The sequence below is a fragment of the Podarcis liolepis genome (genome assembly GCF_965112155.1).
Source record: "Podarcis liolepis genome assembly, chromosome: 14".
NCBI classification, from domain to species: domain Eukaryota; kingdom Metazoa; phylum Chordata; class Lepidosauria; order Squamata; family Lacertidae; genus Podarcis; species Podarcis liolepis.
In genome coordinates, this window is record NC_139569.1 from 10,472,229 (window position 1) to 10,490,867 (window position 18,639).

Genomic DNA, 18,639 nt, shown 5'->3' on the forward strand with positions numbered 1-18,639 from the left:
AATAATAATAATAATAATAATAATAATAATAATAATAATAATAATAATTCTACCCCGCCCATCTGGGTTTTCCCAGCCACTCTGGGAGGTTTACAGTATAAATAAAACATAGAAAAACAAATTAAAACACCTACAAACTTTCTGAACTACTAGATAGGCTTATCTAAACAAGCATGTTTTTAGCAGGCACCGAAAAAAATACAGTGAAGGCTCTGATATCAAGAGGCAGGGAGTTCCACAGCGTCGATGCTGCCACGCTAGACAATCGAGCTCTTCCACGTGCGGAGCGGGTGTAATATATGGCACCTGCCTGCGCAAGCGCACCACGAGGAAGCGCTTTCCGAACCACCTACTCTTATATGCGCAGTCGCAGTGAAAGACCCGCCTCTTCAAGGGAGCCGGCTTGCTTGCTTGGTTGCCTCTTTCCCACGGCAGCGCCTCAGCGCAGGCGCAGTTAGCGAATGCAGCCCGGGCTTCCAACCTTGTCCGAACCCAACAGTCGGCGCAGGCGCCGTGAGCGAGCGTGGCCGCTCCGTCGACCGTAGGTGACGCATGCGCCTTGCGAGAGAGGCGCTCCGGGAGCGCGTTGCGCAGGCGCGCGGGGGCCGGGCCTGTGACGGAGCCGGGCCCTTGCTTGGCGGCCGCGCCTTCCTCGCATTCCCTCAGAGAGCGCCGCTCGGAGCGGAGTCGCGTTGACTGGCCAGAGTCCGCGAGCCGCCCCCGGCCCCCGCCGCTTTCCTCAGGCCCGGACGGTGAGTGAAAGGGGAAGAAGGGGTTAATTTCCTTTGGTTTCCCTCTTCCCTCCATCCTAATTAAGGGAGGGGGTGAGTGAAGCGCCTCCTCTGGGCTGTGGGGAAATTGGGGGGGGGGAGATACGGTAACCCCCTAGGCCCTTCTCCCCACCCCATTATGGGAACAGTAATTGGGGGTAGGGGGGTTACCAGGCTATTATGCGTCCATTAAAACAATGCTGCATTAATTAATTAATTAATTAGTAAATGAACCTGTATGTATTTATCATGTTTATTTTATTTTATTGCATTGAATTCTTATGCATTTTCTGCTGCTTTTTCCTTTGACCTCACTGCAAGGTGTATATTCGTTTTCTGCCCCCCTCCCCTCGTTTCCCCCCCTCCTTCACAGCAAACCCTTAATTCATTTCATTTACCCTGAAGCGGCTGACAGAAGGCACGTTTATCGGCATATTTATCTCGAAATTCACAAAGCAGGCCAGAGCCCCGTTCACATCAAAACAGTGCTGCAATAGGATAAAGCTTGCAATCCTGTGCAAATATGTCTGGGAATAAGCAGTATTGAATATGACAGGGTTTGCTTCATTGCCACACTCGAAGCAGCTTACGAAATTGTCTCACAGAAAAAGTCACATCCATGTCTAGTATGACGAATGGAAATAACACTTTGCCCCTCTAGTGCCAGGATGATTCAGGTAGCATTTCCTGCTCTCATCCCTGGTGTTGTTTGGCCTCTGCCTACTAGGTAATAAGGCTGGGCTCTCATTCTGCCAGTCTGCCCTTACGGGCAACTGAGAGAGAAATTCACTATGTATTGATTTGTCATTGTTCTTTTTCCTAGTAAATGGCCATTTCTGCAACAGGTACATGGAGGGAGGCGTCACCTGGGGAACTGCAGGGCATCTCTGAGCACAGGCACATTGCATCTCCCCTTTATGGCAGCCCTGTCGATGAGGGTGCCAAAGGTGGAGGGCAGCCTTTGTTTCACCATCATCACAATGTCCTTCTAATGCAGGGATTGTGTTCATTGTTGTGATTGGAAGAGCTGAATAGTCTTAGTAAGAAGACCTAGGACTTCTCCCTTTATTTCCTGTTTGAGAAGAAATATAGGTAGTCTTAAGAGGAATGGGTTTTGGCTTCCAAATTTTTGTAGAAGTAAAAGGCGCTAATGGAGTCAGCTTAATATTTGCCAAGCTTTAAATCAAAGTGTCGATTGAACTGACACTGTTACAGGTGTCACATAATACCTGTTCTGCATTTGTAAGAATTTGATGCTTTTAAGTGTAGAAGTGCCCACACTTTGGAACTCCCTGCCTGTTGAGAACAGGCAAGTCACCTTCACTGTACTCTTTTCTGCACTTGCTAAAAGATACGTAGAATGTTAACGTGTGTTTTAGTCTCTTTTTAGTTTATCACTGACTTTAATTTTTTTGAATGTTTTACATAGCTGTTTTTATCAGTAATTTTATTATTCTATTCTTTTTGCAAACTACTTTGAAAATCAAGTAGAGTATAAATTTATGAAACAAAGCGATCTGGAATACCGTATTTTTCGCCCTATAGGACGCACTTTTTCCCCTCCAAAAATGAAGGGGAAATCTGGGTGCGTCCTATGGGGCGAATGCAGGATTTCGCTGAAGCTTGGAGAGCGAGAGGGGTCGGTGTGCACCGACCCCTCTTGCTCTCCAGGCTTCAGGAAGACATCCGCAGCCTAGGCAGCCCTGCGGGAGGTCCCGCAGGGCTGTCTAGGCTGCGGATAGTAGCCTGCTTCCCGGAGCGCCGGGCGCGCTGAAAGCAGAGCGCCCCGCACTTCGGGAACGCATCCGCAGCCTAGGCAACCCTGCGGGAGGTCCCGCAGGGCTGTGTAGGCTGCGGATAGCAGCCTGCCGCCCGGCGCGAGGGGCGTCCTGAAGCAGAGCGTCCCTCGCGCTGGGCAGACGTCCGCAGCGTGGGGAGCCCTGCAGGAGTTCCCCGCAGGGCTCCCCACACTGCAGATAGCAGCCTGGTGCGAGGGGCACCCTGAAGCAGAGCGCCCCTCACGCCGGGCAGACATCCGCAGCATGGGGTGCAGCCTGCCACACGGTGCGCGAGGCACAGAGCGCGCCGGGCAGACATCGGCCAGCCCCACAAGCTTGGGGGACAGCAGGGAGGCGCAGCGCCACCATTCTGCTGTTCCTCAACCTGGTTCGGTTTCCCCGAAACTAGGTGCGTCCTATGGGACGAAAAATACGGTAGATTCTTACTGTGACGGAATTTTTAGTGAGCTGATTTGTACCTTACACTTCAACTGTTGTCAATGTTATGCATGTTTGCCATGTTCAGAAAAGCTTCCACATCAATTTCCACTCCAAATAAAAACCCCTAAGCTCCCACCTCCCCCAGTGGCCTTTCTTCCCAGCTGAAGCCCATCTTCATCGGGAAGTAATATTAAAATCCTGATTTGGATAGATGGTATTGTGGTGAGATGAGCTAGGATTTTAAACATATCATAATGTTGGTGGAGGTGAGATTTGTGAGATGTGGAAAGCAACACATCTGTGTGGCAACAAGGGAGAGTACTTTTTTGGTTATCACCATCTTTTGCATTCTTTTGCCTTTTGCATTCTGTCCCAGGTGGTGACACTGACATCTTTTTGGCACCAGATTAACACCTTCCTCTTCACCCAAACATTTGCTGGAGTTTCATCCACTTGGGTCAAGGCTTTATGTTACTGCCATTCTGGGTTGCAAATAAGTTTCTTCCTCCACCCCAGGAAGCTGGTGTTTTATGCTTTGTATATCCAGCCAACTGTTTAAATTTTCATTGTGGTGGTTTTCAATATTTTTTTGCTTTCAATATTTTTTATGCCCCTAGCTTGATTGATTTTGAGTGGCCTAGAGATTGGCCTCAGGTTTTGTTGGTGGCATCTGTCTGCAGAGACAATGGAGGAGGGCACTTTCAGGGGTGAAGTCAAACCATTGGAGAGTTACAGCACCTGCTGTGGCTGTAGAGACTGATATGGGAGGTACATGTTTAATTGCAGGTGGGGCAGATGAAGGCGTCCGGTTTTGCTGCTATAGCTGCACCATGACTAACAAACTAAACAGGGTGTATTTATCTGGTATTAGCATCAAAAAGGAGAATGCAGGTGAACTGAACTTTATGTTCCCCTTTGTTGCTTCACTGCAGTTAGTTTGCCCTGGTGACTTTCCCCCCAAAGGTAAGAAAAAGGAGGGATCAGCTGAATGTCCAAATCACCCAGCAATTTCCAACCAACACTAATGTGATTTGGAAAAACTATATCTTTAACTGGAAATCATTACAGTAGCTTTAAAAGCAGTATATTTTGGCTTGGTATTTTGATGCTTCTGTGATTCCATTGCAGGTGATGAACTGTTGGAGTCTTTCTTTTTCCTTTTTAAAGTTGATTTATTATTGAGTTTCTCTTTGCTTTCATTTGTTTTTGCCTTTGCCTGGATTTTTACTTTGCTCGGCACCTTTGTCTAGCAGCCAGTGGGCGTGGATGTGGATGATAGCATTAGTGTTTTCCTTCAACTCATATGATGGAACAGTGGTTCCTCAAAGTGTGGGTAACCCTTGGGAGAATAGTGATGTAGTTGTGCAGAAGTGTAGGTTGGTTGGGGTGGGGAGCTGCAGATTTTGATAATTTTAGATGACTTAATTGTTGCACCCATTATGCTGTGGTTTCTGTGCACATTCCAAGCTATAGGAGTCATCGATTTGACATACACAGTAAGATGATTCAGTTTTCTCACCTTTTAAGATGCAGTCACTCAGTGGAATATGCTGGCTATGAAGCTACACTTACGGTAGTTTTCTGCCCTACTCATGACATTGTAAATTGTCGTCTTGAGGCAGGTATTTTGTCTCCTAACTTAAGCTTCTGCATACTGAGGTTGCTAAATGAATAATGCCAATAGAAGTTTCCCATTTAAAAGTTGGCAGGTCCTGTAAATGTGTGTGGTCTTGTGAGTTTCTTATACTGTCTTCTTAAGCTTGGATGGAATTAAGTTCACTTAGAAACTCAGTGACCACGTGCACAAGTGAGGGTGTAATAGAACTAGCCAGATGTTGTTGACCTATGTCTCCCATCATAAATGATGTAGTTACAGGTAGGTATCCGCATTGGTCTGCCGTAGTCAAAACAAACAAACAAAATTCCTTCCAGTAGCACCTTAGAGACCAACTAAGTTTGTTATTGGTTTGAGGTTTTTTGTGCATGCACACTTCTTCAGATGGCAGTTGGAGTCCAGCAACATCTGAAGGGTCACATTCCTGTCTTAGCAGCATTTAGTATTGGATGAATACAAAAGTGGGCAACATCAAATTTAAAACATTTCTGCTTATTCCTTTCAGCTTCATCCCTCTTGACGCTTTAAGATCATTCCTTGTTCAGAATGTCTCTACACCAGTTCTTACTAGAGCCAATAACCTGTCACGCCTGGAACAGGGACCGAACTCGTGAGTATTGTCTTAATTCATGTGACTTCATATCTGACAATAAACTGGTGCAGAAAAGCTTGGCTGCAGAATACGCATAGCTGGACTACTCTTTACTGAAAAAAAAACTAATGTTGCCAATATCTGAGGTTCTGTACTAAGATTCTGGATTCTCTTCATTTGGCCCACTAATATTGGGGCTAAACAAAACGAGTGCCCTGTAATTTCATCACAATGGCAGGCTTTTTTGGAGGGGGGGGAGCATTTCCCCATAAAAGCAGTGAATAAGGTTGTTTAATCTTTTCACCACCTGCAATGTCCAGCCCCTGAGTCATTTCCCCCTCCATGTAGTTGAGCCCTTAAAGTACTCTTCCTTTTCTCACAGGCATTTGGTGGCCTGTGTTTGCCTGTGACTGGATTATATTTCTGCTTCTACTATTTTATAAGTTCTGCTTCTGTGCCATTGTTTTAGATTTTCCCTATTTTCAGTGCAGTTTTTGTTGGAAAGACTCCTCACAAGTTTCCTGAATATGCTATGATTATTATTTTGAATCTTTCTTACTTAAAAATAGAAATATTTCTTATACTAATCAATTCATCCTCTTGGCAGAGATTGCCATTAGCCCTAATAATCATGAAGTTCACATCTATAAGAAGAGTGGGAACCAGTGGGTGAAAGCTCATGAGCTCAAAGAGCACAATGGACACATCACAGGTAAGAGAATTTTCAGCTGCAGCTTTGACTATTGGGCCTTTGAATATTGCAAGAGTCAAGCGCATCTAGTGAGGAAGTCAACCTGTTTAATTGCTTCTTCTCATTTTGAATAAAACAATACAGTTGCCCTGATGTGATTTTAGCTGTGTCCATCCAGGTGATTCTCTTAGAAACACCTATCAATTGCTGTCAAAAAGGGTTTTGCCTGCGGACTGGAAGTTGTTTTCATGGATTTGTGCCCCATTCCAAAGTAATATTTTGTTTTAGTTGTTCGTATGAACTATTTTAAATTTCTTGTGTGCACCACTTTGTGAATGGAAGTTGAAAAGCAGCATGTATATTTTGTAAATACTTAAGATGCTATGGAAGAATACCTTGCATACCTAGAATGCAGATGTTCACTTCCGTAGCTACTGTCATTTTTCACATTGGACTCTATCCCTGCCTGTTTATCTAGACACTCGCTTCTCCCTGAGGGATATTTGAATTGGAGGCTGGGCTTCCATTCTACCTCTGATGCTCTTTCAGGTGCATCAAACGCTCTTGCTGGCCAGCAGATTCCTATAACAGCAGGCCTGCCTGGAAGCAGTGGTATCAGACAGTAAATGATGAGCACTGCTGTAGCATTGGGTTATAGTAACTCTTGTTCTCTAGGAAGCCATTTTAGCAGCAAGAGAATCCAACACTGCTGCCTCCTTAACCCTCCTTAGCATTCAAGGAAAACTCATAAGTGAAAAGGTAATACAAAACAAGCAATTAAAAGATGTCTGTTTACTGTACATGAAACCTTAATATTCTGTGATATCTGAGTTTAAATTTGTGTTTTAAAACAACCTGGCTTTCATTGGCATGCACTGCTAATGCATTTCGTGCAGTTTTTGTACATCTTTGTTGTGCCACGATTCTGCATATTGTAACATAGCCTAACCTCCCTCCAAGGATTATTGTGACACAAAAATGGTATATGCCCACGTAAGCAACCCTGAGCTTCTTGAAGGGAACGATTTGGCACAGTAGGTATAAAGAGGCTGATAGAAATATAGCGTTGGTGAAGGAGCTCTGCACTGTAATAATTTATCATAAGGAACCGTTTTGGAGCTTTTGGCTTTGGAGTATTGGCTTAGTTTATACTGCAGGAAGATGTGGGAGAGCTGTACAGGACTCACATTTAAATGGCTATCTTTAGATCTGAAATAGCATCTTGCTGAGACAGATGGATTTGTTCCATCACCCAGAGCACCATTGCACTAGCTATACCTGACTTTTATTTTGGGATTCTCTTTCTAATAAAAAACGAGGAAATCTTTTTGCTTACTGGAAAGCTCAGGTTCTAAAGCACAGTGACTTGGGGGGGGGGAATGCACACCACATTTGCAAACATAACTTCTTTGCCCACCGAGCGTACTCAGTCCACATTGGGCTCTGTGTGTGTGTGTGTGTGTGTGTGTGTGTGTGTGTGTGTTTGTATGTATGTCTGCAAAGCTTGGTGTTCCTGTGAACCTGTTGATTCCTCTGTCTTGTGCATAGATGCTGCCAGTTTGTCTACGTAGTAAAGATCCCCACTTGGAGAATGAATTCACTATTAGTATCCTAAGGAAGATATAAATATAATTCTCTCATTTGATATACGGTAATCTGTTGTTAGAAGGCTCAGACAGCAATAGCAGGCATGCACTTAGAAATGGATGCAGTTTGAGTCCTAAAGGCAGGTAGGATCCAGTAAAAAATGGTATATTGGGTGAACTGTGCAGACAGGGACACTGGAACACAGAAAGCAGCCTTTTACTGATTCAAACTGTCAGTCCATGTCGATCTGTGGAGATTAGCAACTGCTCAGTGGTCTCAAGCAAGGGTTTTTCTGCTGTACCTGTGGATTAAGCTTGGGAATGTCAGCAAGAAAAACATTTACTCCTCCCCTGAGCCTTGGCCCTTTCCCCAAAGGAGTGCAAATAATTCATCTTCATTCCTGCTCAGAAACATTTTCATCTAATTTGAGAATTAGCTACCATCATATCAAGAGTATGCATATTTACATTGTCATCTGAAACCCTGTTTGCATTGGTCATATGTAGTTGAAAATCAAACATTGTAAAACATTTTTGAAAGCCCATGAATAAAGTTGTAACTGTTCAGGTACTGCAACCACAGTACTTTGCTGAGACCAAGCTCCTCCTAGAGCTCTGAATTTGCAGGGGGAGAACTGGATGCTACAATAACTTGCGTTTTTGAATCAAAGAAGTGGTTCTTGGAACCCAGAGGCAGGAGTTGTCTAAATTCTGCTTTGATAAAGGCCCAGCTATTTCTTTATAGACAGTGGTTTGAGAGAGGCATCACTCTTCCCATACAGACTCCTTTTGCCCTTTCTTAAACACCCTTTGCAGTGTCCTTGTTAGCGTGTAATGCTAAACCAAACCATGGCTTAGCATGAACGAGTAAATATGCAGGCTGCCAAAGAGGAGAGGGCGTATCTTTTCATGTTGTCTCTATTCAGGCTCATGGTTTAGCTCTTTCCAGACAAGCCACAAGCTGTAGCCAAGGTTTGTCCTTGGCTTCTAGCTTGTCTGGGCCACTAATATGACTTAGATCGGCGCATCAGCAAAGTGCTTGCAATCCCCTCTCTGGGAGCACAATAAGCCTTCGTTTGACTTCATGTTACATGCAAAGTGGGCCAGTGTGTTGAATACATAAAGCTGTTTTGTAGAGATGAGTCTACTGTACACATTGCAACCAGGAATCCTTTTTTCAAACTACCTTCAACTCAGAGAAAGTCTCCAGTCTGAGATATTTCCCAGTAAAACCTTTTATTGGGATTTGCTTACATGATTAGGAAAAACAGAGGAGTTTGTAAGATGGTTATTTCAGGCCCGTTAGTTGCCAGTTCATTTCAGGATTGTTTATACTGTCCAGGAATTTGAGGGTTCTATTCATATCCTTTCTTCTGGAGCAAGTTGTCATTGCCATAAATTTGAAGCTTTCCCACTTCTCGCTTAAATGTCCCGTCATGATAAAAATGGATCATGGGTGCTCTCTTAACAGTTCCAGCCATTCAACAGCAATATAGTATGTGCTTAGAGAAGTTACTGAGTGGCAACTTGATGGCTACAAAACACCTTTTCCTTCTAGACTCACTAAAGTCATAGCCACTGTGACTTTTAGCAACATTGTGAAGCTGACCTATTTGAAGTTGGATTTTAGCTAGTGGAAGAATAAGGACTTTAGCTGTATGTTAACCGTACATTTGCTTTACAGTGGTACCTCAGGTTAAATACGCTTCAGGTTACATATGTTTCAGGTTACAGACTCCGCTAACCCAGAAATAGTGCTTCAGGTTAAGAACTTTGCTTCAGGATAAGAACAGAAACCGGTCTCTGGCAGCGCGGCGGCAGCAGGAGGCCCCATTAGCTAAAGTGGTGCTTCAGGTTAAGAACGGACCTCCGGAACGATTTAAGTACTTAACCCGAGGTACCACTGTAATTCTGTTCAGTTTGATTGGGGTTTTTATGCTTCCATAATTGTTTCTGTCCATGACTTCCAAGGCAGGATGGACTTGGAAATCTACAGTATATGAAAGGTGTTCTTCTGGTTAAATATTTGATATTGGCAAAGCAAGAAACATGGCGCTTTGTTCATTCTGTTTTTATGTGACTCAGCCTCCAATTTAGCCTTGGATCGCATAAACCCAGGCATGCGATCCTATAAACTTAAATATATAAAACAACAACACCAACTTAACCATGGATGGATTTGAAGACAGAGGCTATACTGATCTTAAAATGGTGACTTAAAGTAGTGGATTATTAGCTCCTGGTTTGAGGACACCCTAAAGGGACCTGATTCAGCAACTTTGCTAAAACTAAGCAGGACTCGGAAGTGTCTGGATGCCACCTGGAGTTCTCTCATGGAAGAAATGCAGAATAAAAATGTAATGACTAGGAGGTGGTAGGATTGCAGTGTGTGATTAATAAGATGTGGCATCAAAGAAACAAAACTGTATTCAAACTTGCAGGCATTGACTGGGCCCCCAAGAGCGACCGCATTGTCACTTGTGGTGCTGACCGTAACGCTTATGTCTGGAGTCAGAAGGACGGAGTGTGGAAGCCAACACTGGTGATTCTGAGGATCAACCGAGCAGCCACCTTTGTGAAGTGGTCTCCTTTGGAGAACAAATTTGCTGTTGGAAGTGGAGCTCGACTCATATCTGTGTGCTACTTTGAGTCTGAAAATGACTGGTGAGTTGCCTAATGCAGATTGCTTCTCTTCTCATTCCTCAGCTTGCTTCAGCAGTGACAAGCTTAAAATATAGTTGGTTGGTTGTCAGTGAGGTCTTAAATTCTGAGGCTTCAGTGTCTAAATCTTTTTCTCTACATTATTTTAAAGGGTGTGAAACCATTTTGAGTCTATCTCATTATGGCAACAAGCCAGAAAATTGCAGGGTAGCTCTGTGTGCTCAAAGCCTTTCATTACATGCTTGAGAATGGAAACAATTTTGTTGCTTTTACTTGAGAATGTAAATGAGTTCTGCTGCTTTCAGTATGGCAAGAGTTTCAAATACCTTGCTAATGTTACTTTTGCAGCTGTAGCTAACAAGTTATCTGTAAAACATCTGTCTTGAATAAGTTTAATTACTTCAACAGTTCAGTTGCTCTTCTTTAAAAGGCCCATTATTTGTGGAAAAAATACTGTATATTTCCGTGTATAAGACTATATTTCCCCCTATTTTTTCAAGTTTAAAATTGGGGGTCATCTTATACATGGATAGTGCATATGGGGGATTTTTTTATTTGGAGTCCCAAAAAATAGGGGTCGTGTTATACATGGGGGCATGTTATACACGGGAAAATACGGTAAATTTTTGCACAGCTGTTTTGGTGCTGAAGCAACGATTACAAGTTTCTTACTGATTTTTCTCCTCCCCTCCAGGTGGGTGAGCAAGCACATTAAGAAGCCCATTCGCTCCACTGTCCTTAGCCTAGATTGGCACCCCAACAATGTTTTGCTTGCAGCTGGATCCTGTGACTTCAAATGCAGGTGAGAGAATGCAAAGCACTTTTGGATGTGGATTTGGGTGAATGCTCAAACTGATTAGCACCAGTTCTTTAACACCCTGCATGTCCAATGGCTCTGCCAGCAGCAGATGGGAAGACTGCAGCAAGAGGCAGCAGCGAAAAGGTGGCAAAATTTGGGGGAAGGGTTTGGATAATAAGTATTCCAGTATATGGCAAACAGTTCGCCGACATGGCAGCCATCAAGTCAGCCTACTTTGACAAGTACTGCTCTTGCGATGTCCAGAGCAATTCTGTGCTGCAGATGTAAACAATAGGAGTTCATGCTCAAAGTGGGAACTGTCGCCCATGCCTTTTTTGAATTTTCTGAATTCACTTCCAGGTGTGAAAGGGTTGGTGAGTGTCAGCCATGTTGAGTTTGTGTAGTTGATGTCCATAATCCAGATTGGGATTGCATCAGTTTACATGTTGATCGCTCCCATACCAAAATGGAACAATGGGACCTGTGGAAGTGGAACTGCAACCGTAGCACCACACCCCATGCACAAGCTGGCTCCTCTTCTGCAGTTTTCTCTTTGGCACTACAGCCCCTGGGTTAGGAAGTCTGCCTGGTTTAGTGTCACATGTCAGCCTTCCTGTGGCCCACTGCTTGCACTCTGCCTCTCTACTTGGCCTCTAATTATCTTGGTAGACATACCTCATTTATATAGCTATTAATAAGAAACATAAATTAAACCGAACACTGTCATATGTTAAATGTTCACAGAAACTGCTGTTGACTACATTGGTAGAGCTTTACGTGAGGCTAGTTTGCTGACTTTGATACTTGAGTTGCCTATGAAATTAGAAATTTCATTTCTGCACAAAGGTAGGCTTCAGTCCCACCCCCCTCCTAATTTCCTCTTCTGCCTCTTTGTTTGCAGAGTGTTTTCAGCTTACATTAAGGAAGTGGATGAGAAACCGGCCAGCACACCCTGGGGATCCAAAATGCCCTTTGGGCAGCTGATGGCTGAATTTGGTGGCGCAGGAAGTGGTGGTTGGGTCCACAGCGTCAGTTTTTCTGCCAGTGGCAACCGCTTGGCCTGGGTCAGCCATGATAGCACTGTGTCGGTTGCAGATGCCTCCAAAAACATGATGTAAGTAATGTAGCAGAATCTTAGGGTGAGTTTCCTTGACATGGTGATCATAATCTTCCTACTTAAATGTAGTAGTGTGTTGATATATATTTGCTCAGCATATTTATAGGCCAGGGATGGGGAACTTTTGGCCCTCCACATTTGCTATGCTGTAGCTCCATCATCCATGATGTTTGGCCATGCTGGCTGGGGCTGATGGGAGTTGGAGTCCAGCAACAACTGTGGTCTACAGATTCCCCATCCCGGCCATGGGCAGCTGGTATCCTGGTTGTAATTCACGACAAGTAGGGACTGGGATGAATGTACAGCCTAATATCAGAACTAATTGTCTGGTTCATACTTTAACAAACGGTATCAAAATTACCTAGCCAAATGAGCCAAGGCAGTCATGAAACTGGGTAATAATGCCAGATTCTGTCCTAACCAGCTGGTAAGAGGGGTACTTGTTTATGAGATTTCTGTGTGATGCATCATTAACAAGTGATCTTCTTGGGTTTAGGATCTCGCAATTGAAAACAGAATTCCTCCCATTGCTGAGTGTGTCGTTTGTCTCGGAGAACAGTGTGGTTGCTGCTGTAAGTGCCTTCTGTCTTTGACTTGCATCAGTTTTTTTAGGGACAGCTATCATTGCAAAGACTTAATGTTACCTTGTTGATGCTTCTTACTAGTCGCCCTGTTCAAAAGCCTTGATGTCTTGATTGCATACTGATTATTGTACAGATACAGTATTGCCTAATCTAAAGCAGCTTCAGATTATCTCAGGCACTATGTGTGTTGTAGATATGTTTGTGTGCAATGAACAAGCATTTCGATTTTTGTCACATTCACATGTTGAGCCCATTTGTTAAGCAACCTTGAACAATTACAGCTTCACAGCATCCTCAGTGAAGTGCATACATGTGTGTTGGTTTATTTATCATTCCACTCGCAGCCTTGTGTGTGGCATTTCTCATTCTAAAAGAATCAGTGGCTAAAATCAGTGTAGTTTTGAAACGTTCAGCCCACCATGTTGATTGAAAATGGTATCCAGTTTGTATTCAAACATAGACAAAAACCTGCTCCTAGGTCACCAGAACTTTCATGCAAAATTTGGTTATGGCATCTTAAGCGTTGTCCGAATACATAATGGGCAAACAGCTTTCAAGAACACATGGTAGATTTATTTATATTCTGCCTTTCCTTTAAAGAGCTCGAGGTGGTGTATGTTGCTGTTCCCCACCCACTTCATCCTCCCAGCAGCCCTGTGGAGTAAGTTGTGCTAAGAGACAATGACTCGCACAGAGACACTAAGTGAGCTTCATGGCTAAATGAGGATTTGAAACTGGGTCTCCCCTAGTCCTAGTCTGACCTCTACACGGCACTGGTGAACTGCAGGAAGGTTTGTCGTTGTTGTTGTTGTTGTTTGAGGTGGGGGTGTTCTTCATGGAAGTCGTTTCTGTGTAGGAAAGTTGTAACCTTTGAAGCTGCCCTTAGCTTGAAGACTTAAGCTTTTTAAAAGAAGGTGGCCAAGCCCAAGCAAGTAATTGGTAGTAGGTTTGGAGCACCAGCTAGACACATTCTGCTGATTTGTTACAGGGCCATGATTGCTGCCCGATGCTCTTCAACTGTGACGACCGTGGTACCCTCACCTTTGTCTCCAAGCTGGACATTCCTAAGCAGAGCATACAACGCAATATTTCGGCCATGGAACGTTTCCGCAACATGGACAAGAGAGCCACTACGGAGGATCGCAACACTGCTCTGGAGACGCTGCATCAGAACAGCATCACGTAGGTGGCACAGGGCTCAAGCTGCAGCCTACCTGGCCTTGAAACTTGTAGAGTCTGTTACTTGTATTATTCCAGCATCACAGGAAGAAGCATTGCAGCTCCTCTCCTTCCTGCGCTGCCAGGTAGCATGAGGAGCCTTGGACTGTGCTCTTCCCCACTTCAGATAACTTGGCCATTCCTGATGTGGAAAGGAGCCCCCATGAGAATGTTAAGTTCCAGGTCAAGATGCACATGTCAGAAGGTGATGAACGCTGCTAGATCAGCTGAAACGCCCATGGTAGTCCAGCATTCCTGTTTTCACAGTGGCCAACCAGATGCCTTAGGGGAAGCCTACAAGCAACAGCACTCTCCCCACATGTGTTAACCAGCTCCTGGTATTCAGAGGCATGCTGCCTCCAGCACTGTAGGTAGAACATAGCCTAGTAGCTATTGCTAGCTTTATTCTCCATAGTCTTTGAAAGTCATCCCTTCCCCAGTAGCTTCTCTACCTCACCTGATTCTCAGAGGTATATTGCCTCTTTACATTTAGTGAACAACAGAAGATGCTACCTTGTGATACTTTATTTCTCCACAAGTGTGTCATTGCAAGTAGCAAAGTGTGAAACCCACAATAAAATCGGAGCTCCACAACCCATGGGTAGCAAAGACCATTTTTATTCCAGCAAGTTTTTTTCCTAGATGCTGCTTTTAATATATAATTGGCTTCTGTCTCTCCTTTGTATTGTTGCTTTTATTTATTAATGTGTTTTAGTGTTTTGGACATTTATAAATATAGCTTGGTTAGCTGCCGTTTTTTCATATAGAAAATGGGTATAAATATTTGAATCAATAGCTCTAACATGAATGTGGCTGCAGGTAATTTTGCAGTTACTGCTGGAGGAAATCCTTTTATCAGGTTGCATGTATTCTGCCTACTCCATTCTGGCTCAGTAAGGTTATACTCAATCACCGTGACAGGATGGGGGAAAATGATTTGTGCTCTGTTTCTTAATACAGCGCAAAATGTCCAGGGCTAAGTGTATTGGAATAAGCCTGTTTCCTCCTTCAGAGATTAAAGCTGTCTCTTTTCTCCTTTCAGCCAAGTGTCTATTTATGAGGTGGACAAACGAGATTGCCACAAGTTCTGCACCACTGGTATTGATGGAGCAATGACCATCTGGGACTTCAAGGTCTGTTTTGACAACACTGCCCACACCAAATTGGTACCCTGCTGTTAATATCTTGTAGGCCAACACTAGGGTTAATTGTTTTAGCAATAGGGACTAGGGGATACTGTTAAACTTTGAGGGCATTGTCCCCAAATGGCTTATTTGGCAGATGGTGCTACTCAAGACTAATTTTGTTAAACGGGGTCATTTCTGTCCCTTTTAGGAATTTTGGTAGTGCTTTGTTTGTCCTCCATCTCCTCTCTGCTTGGATTTTGCAATAATCCAGCTGTGGCTAGGACTGGGGGCGAAGCCTTGGATCCTAAGAAATCAATTTAAGGAAATGAATAGAAGAAAAGTTTCCCATCCACTCAGTTTTGGATGATTCTCCTGCACCCTGTTTCACATTGTTCAAGAAGGCCCCCAACCCCAAAGAGAGGTTTTTCAGGGGGACAACTGGCTGCAGGGGGAGGAGGCAAAAAAAGGATATGTAACTCCTACTATGAACTTCCTTAAGTTGTTCTTAATAGAAGAACCTACTGGATAAGGCCAATGTCCTGTTCTAACTGGAAGAACTGTGCATGCCACAGTATTGTTTGCCTGCAGAAAGTCCCAGGTTCAGTCCCTGGCATCTCTTACAGCAAGTGATGTGGAACACGTTTGCCCAATACTCTGCAGAGTCTTTGCCGGTCAGAGTGGATGGACAAACAGTATTAAGACAGCTTCCCATGTAGGTCCTCTGGTTTCCCTACACAGCAGGCTGCTGGAGGATCACAAGGTCACTGAAAGCTGCGCTGCATGCACGGGGGAAAGTGTACAAAACAGCGAATGGTGTTTCTTCTCTCGTTTCCTGTGCTTGCAATAGAGTGCTGAATTCGAGGGGGAAGGGGAAGTTTAAATGAATTTTGCTTTGCATGTGCAACCTTCTTGTTATTTCCTTTCACTGCCCAGTAGGTGTCTCTGTCTCATCGGCTTCTCCTGAGATTCCAGGATCTAGACAGGAAGACTTGAAGTTGGGGGACTGGAGGCTAATATTTCCTGCCATGGCTTTGCACAGCCATAGTCCTCAAGCCATGACCATGTTAAACTGCATACTGACTCCTATGTTGAATGGCAGACATTTGCCACTTTTGGGTTGTCTCCAACTGCTCTGAGCAGACTCATTTAGATGATTAGACGTGACTGTTTGCATCAATTCATATGAATTTTTATTTTAAAATTTATTTTATTTATTTGGTTTATGTACTGCCCTTTATGAAAAGATCCCAGGGCAGTGTACAACATTAAAAACATGTCTTAAAAAGACAGCATAATAAAATAATCATAATAGCAGTAGTAAGGTGCTATCCTAACCATGTCTACTCAGAAGTAAGTCTCTTTGAATGCAGTGGGAGTTACACCCAAGAAAGTGGGGTTAGGACTGCAGCTGTTGTCGGGGCTGCACAAAAAAACTTCCCAGTAACTTGTGCACCACGAAAGACTGAATTCTCACATTCTGGGTTTTTTTGCATTTTGCCCCAAAATTGTAGAGGGGCAAAGAGCTAGCTAGGCGTTGAACCCCCCTTGCTATTGATAACCACAGAAAAATCTTACTCATATTCTCTCCCTCTTGCCCCCCTTTTATGGGTTCTGAAATTTCAGCAGGTATTGCCTGCATGCCTTTGGGCACATTTTCTTACTCATAGGGACTAGGAAATTCTGACCTCCTTGCTTTTTAATAACAGCAGAGTGTCGCTGCTGAATTTTGTGCTCAGGATTTTGTTCTGCACTCCCATGGAACTGCAGCTTCCCCCCAGCAGCCATGGCTAATGGTTTCTCTCTCTCTCTCTTTCTAGACATTAGAGTCCTCGATCCAGGGGCTGCGGATCATGTAAATCTGGCTCTCTGTTCTCTAGCAAGACAACTCGTTCTGGCACCTGCACAGACTTGAAAAGGGATGGTGAAGATAGGTCACTTTTTGAAGCACTGAGAAAATGACGACATGGTGGATTTTTTTTTCCTTTTCCTTTTCATCCCCCAATTTTGGTGAAATGTGTTGGTTTGAAAATCAGCTGTGATTGTGGTATATATTTGGCTTTGTTTTTATTATTATTATTGGTTGTTTCATTCCATTCTTTGCCAAAGCTGCTCCTTAAAATAGTTTATTGCAGGAAGTATGAATCACTAACTTAAAAGGGGAATTTTGTGTAAACATGTCTGCTAGAAAATAAAATTTTAAACAAACTCCAAATGTTCTCTGTGAAATTCCTGTGTACATATAATCCAGTGGAAGAGATTCAGAATGGCATGAACTATGTGACATGAAACGCATAACGGTCCCTTGTTTTTCCCATCTTTCAAAATGTCAACGGGTGGGTGGAGTGCAGGAAGATAGCACAGAGAAAGGGGGTCTAAAAAATCCTCCCCCAGTCTGCTGTCCCAATTCAGCTCCCATCACCCCAAGCTAACATGGCTGATGGCCAGGGATGTAAGGAGCTGGACCCAGTGTTGGGAAAGAGCGATTAGCTTATGGTGTAATAATATGGCCTAGATAGTGCTGTGCCATGAAACCTCTACCTACTTATCTCCATATGTTAGTTACATCACTTTCGGTTTACATTTGCTCAGTGATACCTTCACTTTGCTCAGTGATAGAGCATCTTCTCTGCATTGCATAAGGCCCCACCTCAGTCCTTGGCATCTCCAGGTAAGGGTTGGGAGAAAACTCTTGAACTTCTGGAGAGCTGCTACTGGTCAGCGTTGACCTTACTGAGCTAGATTGATCTGACATTGTAGAAGGCAGCTTCCTGTATTCTTAAAGGCACAGCTAATCACCTCTACAGTTGAAGGGGCTGTGTGCAAACTGCCTTCTGGTGGGCTGCCTCTACTTACGGGCCTTGGAGCAGTAGTGCTCCAAGTAGATTGTGGTTGTCCTTGTAATTTCCCACAAAACCTAGTGTAGCACTGTTCTGGGGCATTGGGGAAAATTCTGAAATGGAAGTTAGGCCCTGCAGCGAAAAAGGGGGAGGCAGGACCACTCTCACTGGTGGGCATTGTCATGCACCCAAGGATGGCAGGATCTGGTGCCTAGCCCTGACAAAAATGCGAGACGAAGCAGCTCTTTTGACTCTTCACACAGCAGGGCTCATGAAAAGACTGGATGAATGGAAACAGGTTGGAGAAGCCATGAAGTTTCCCAATTCAGCTTAAACTAAAGCTGCAATCTCCACATAGTGAACTGCCAGTCATATAATAGTGCACTCAGGTGCTGAGTTATAATGGCTACACAGCTACAGTGGTGCCTCGCAAGACGAAATTAATTCGTTCCGCAATTCTCTTCGTCTTGCGGTTTTTTCGTCTTGCGATGCACGGTTTCCCATAGGAATGCATTGAAAATCAATTAATGCGTTCCTAGGGAAACCGACTTCAGACCAGGTCCGGGGACAGTCTGTCCCCGGACCTCGTCTGAAGGCTGGGGGGGGGGGGGACAAGGGCTTTTCTTCCCACCCCCAGCATTTTAAAAAACCCCGGAACAGCGGAGGACTTCTCCGCTGTGCGGGGCGATCTTAAAATGCTGGCGGGCGGCATTTTAAAATCGCCCCGGACAGCGGAGGACTTCTCCGCTGTCCGGGGCGATTTAAAAGCCCCTGGGAAGGCAGGCAGGGGGGACAAAGACTTTTGCCCCCCGCCAGCCTTCAG

General features: G+C 44.2%; 1 protein-coding gene across 2 annotated transcripts; it reads left to right on the forward strand.

Moving 5' to 3' along the window:
- Positions 1–577: 577 nt before the first annotated feature.
- ARPC1A (actin related protein 2/3 complex subunit 1A) lies at positions 578–17,191 on the forward strand. Of its 2 annotated transcripts, XM_083474494.1 has the most exons (12): positions 578–774; positions 1,144–2,297; positions 2,988–4,865; positions 4,989–5,214; positions 5,804–5,908; positions 9,915–10,137; positions 10,829–10,936; positions 11,835–12,047; positions 12,547–12,622; positions 13,623–13,816; positions 14,895–14,985; positions 16,797–17,191. In XM_083474494.1, the coding sequence occupies exons 4-12, from the start codon at positions 5,151–5,153 to the stop codon at positions 16,833–16,835; spliced, it is 1,113 nt and encodes a 370-aa protein (XP_083330620.1). In that variant the 5' UTR covers positions 578–774; positions 1,144–2,297; positions 2,988–4,865; positions 4,989–5,150; the 3' UTR covers positions 16,836–17,191. The 2 variants fall into 2 exon arrangements, with proteins under 2 accessions (XP_083330620.1, XP_083330619.1); XM_083474493.1 differs by lacking the exons at positions 1,144–2,297; positions 2,988–4,865 and having other exon boundaries at positions 583–752; positions 5,110–5,214.
- Positions 17,192–18,639: the final 1,448 nt, after the last annotated feature.